Source organism: Sprattus sprattus (assembly GCF_963457725.1).
Source record: "Sprattus sprattus genome assembly, chromosome: 1".
Taxonomy (NCBI): domain Eukaryota; kingdom Metazoa; phylum Chordata; class Actinopteri; order Clupeiformes; family Clupeidae; genus Sprattus; species Sprattus sprattus.
The window spans coordinates 76725211-76727710 of record NC_137920.1 but is presented as its reverse complement, the minus strand read 5'-3'; the positions used below and the strand labels follow the sequence as shown (position 1 = coordinate 76727710).

The following is a 2500-nucleotide window of genomic DNA, read 5'->3' as shown; positions in this document are numbered from 1 at the left end:
TAAAGTATAGTATAATGTATCAATATCACTATAATGTATAGTTTAATGTATCAATACCACTATAATGTATAGTATAATGTATCAATACCACTGTAATGTATAGTATAATGTATGTTTATCTGTATAATTGTGGAAACTGAATACTTTTGGAACCTTGTTATTTTGCTCCACCATCAGGAATATCTGAGAGAATGAATGATACTGAATGAGATCATCCTAAAAGCTTGTGTCTTTTCTGGTTTGGGTTTGTATTTGTTGACATTTTGAGCATCACCTCCATCATATTAACAGCACTCTTATAATTGCCCCGAGAGGCCTGTGTGAGCTGGAGCCATCACTGGCGGTGCAGCATCTCAATGTTGATCCTCACACACGCTTCACAGCTTTACCCTCGCCTCCCCACCCGTCCACCCCCCCCCCCCCCCCCCCCCCCCACGGCAGACCGCTCTGGGCTCCCCGTCCTGCTGATCGGAGCTTCACAGATGGACCTCAATATGGACACACACTCCCTGGGACACCCTCACAACCATCACAGCGAGGCGCTGTTCACGGCCCGGTTCCCACAAATTCAATCCGGTTTTCAGTTAACTGACTGGCCAAGCCACAAGCCCCACACATTACGGGTTACGTCTCCAGAAATATTATTTAACGGCTGTGCTTATGTCACACTGGCTGCTGTCAGACAGGGTGTTAGAGCGTTGTGCAACTGGACAAATCGGACCGCAGGCGGTTCTGGAAGAGGTCTGGCCCTGACAAGATGGAGACCAGTGCCAGGTCCATTCAGGAGTTGGCGGTCATGTGGAGATTACTTGAGTGCAACTGGATGGCCAAACCATCTGTGTACCTCCCTCTCTAATGCCTTAGAGATTATGTTGCTTATGCGTAGCTGCCTGTGTTATGTGAAGGATAAGATGCGGTTGGAGATATAACACACTGACCCTTCACTACTTTTCCACTGGTGTGTAAAGCCGGCTCTCAAACTGTACATTTGTTTCCCCTTAAACACACTAACACACATCAAATCAAATAGATCCCCTTCATTTGCACTGCAGCTTATTTGAACTGTGAAACAGTTGCGTTGCAATGGCAACTTTACAGTTCAAAACAATGTCTGTACAAATATGTGGTGTTCGTAAAGTACTGTGCCCTCACTTCTAGCTTACTTAAACTGAAATGTAGGGTTATAATATCTAAGATTATATACTAAGGCCGAATCTCGATTCTTCCCCTTGCCCCTTTTGCTTTGTCTTTGTCTTAACCCTAGCAATTGCAAGTGTAAGGGCCAAGGGCTGAAAACTTTCCCCTATGAAATGAGACGCCACTCGGTTTCGGGTACGTCATGCGTGACTGTATGAGCTATGAAACTAGCGATTTAAAAAAAGTCTAATGAAGAACATGGTTGCAAATATATATGTATACAACTGTGTAGAGCACGAAACAAGACTGTCGTCATTTTAAAATTAATAATAAGCCAAAAATACTTCCATGTAGTGTTTGTAGCATCTAGCTGGCAAGCTACCATATAAGCCAATGGAGTGGTGGTATACACGCTAATTGTATCCTAAAACTACCGTTTGAAAGCTTCAGTTAAGACCTACAATACTATGCATCGTTCGTGTAGTACATTTCAGATCAAACCGAGTCATTATAAACATATAAAAAGTTGTGTATATAGCTTTATTCATGTAAAATATTCCTCGCTTCAAGCAGCCATGTTTTTTTTGAAAATTCCCGAACTGGTTTCGCTATGTGCTCTGGGATAGCCCTTGGAGTTAAGTGAGCTCTCAGATAATCTTAAAAATAAGGGGTACATAACACTCAATTTTATCCCTTAATCTTGATCAAATTGGGTATTGAGACACCACTAGCTCTCACATTAACGCGCAATTTCAAGGGTAAGGGGGAAGATAAGGGGTAAGGGGAAGTATTGAGATTGGGCCTAAGATTATAATATCTAAACCAGTGCAAACAATAGTGTGTGCTACACAAATTAGCACAAACAGAGAGAACTGGCAATGGAAGTTTACTACATAAACTGAGGGCGTTTTAGGGTAGTTGCTAGCGTGACGCAGGTTGGGGTAGTGAGTTTTGGGGTAGTTGGGGTGTTTTAGGGTAGTTGCCATGGTGACGCAGGTTGCGGTCGTTAGCTCGGGGCCACAGCTCACCTTCTCCACGTCATCCTCGTCCACGTCCAGCAGGGACCCGTCATGTTCCAGTCGGATCTTTACTTTGCCCTCAGGCAGACTGCCAGCCTCTGTCTTCAGCAGGGTCGCTACGGAACACAAACAAACAAACAAACAAACAAAGAATAAAGAGCTTATGCTGTGAACTGGGTTAGTAATTATTGGATTATTTGTGTCGTTGCACACCACACGGCATTCCACAGGCCTGCAACCTTAACTCAGCAGACCAGACCGCAATGATAGTGATTTGATTTCTGTGTGGAAAGCGCGCTACACCAACCTAGGGAGAATCCATCCTTGTGGACCAGCCATACTTT

At 43.9% G+C, this 2500-nt stretch overlaps 1 protein-coding gene across 1 annotated transcript in view; it reads right to left on the bottom strand.

The window, feature by feature from the left end:
* The window catches only part of myo18aa (myosin XVIIIAa), a 91826-nt gene that overhangs the window by 74089 nt on the left and 15237 nt on the right, over window positions 1–2500 (bottom strand). The window contains 2 exon segments of the mRNA XM_080851332.1: window positions 2166–2272; window positions 2464–2500. The exon segment at window positions 2464–2500 is cut by the window's right edge and continues 51 nt beyond it. Of these exon segments, the coding sequence (XP_080707458.1) occupies window positions 2166–2272; window positions 2464–2500 (144 nt within the window).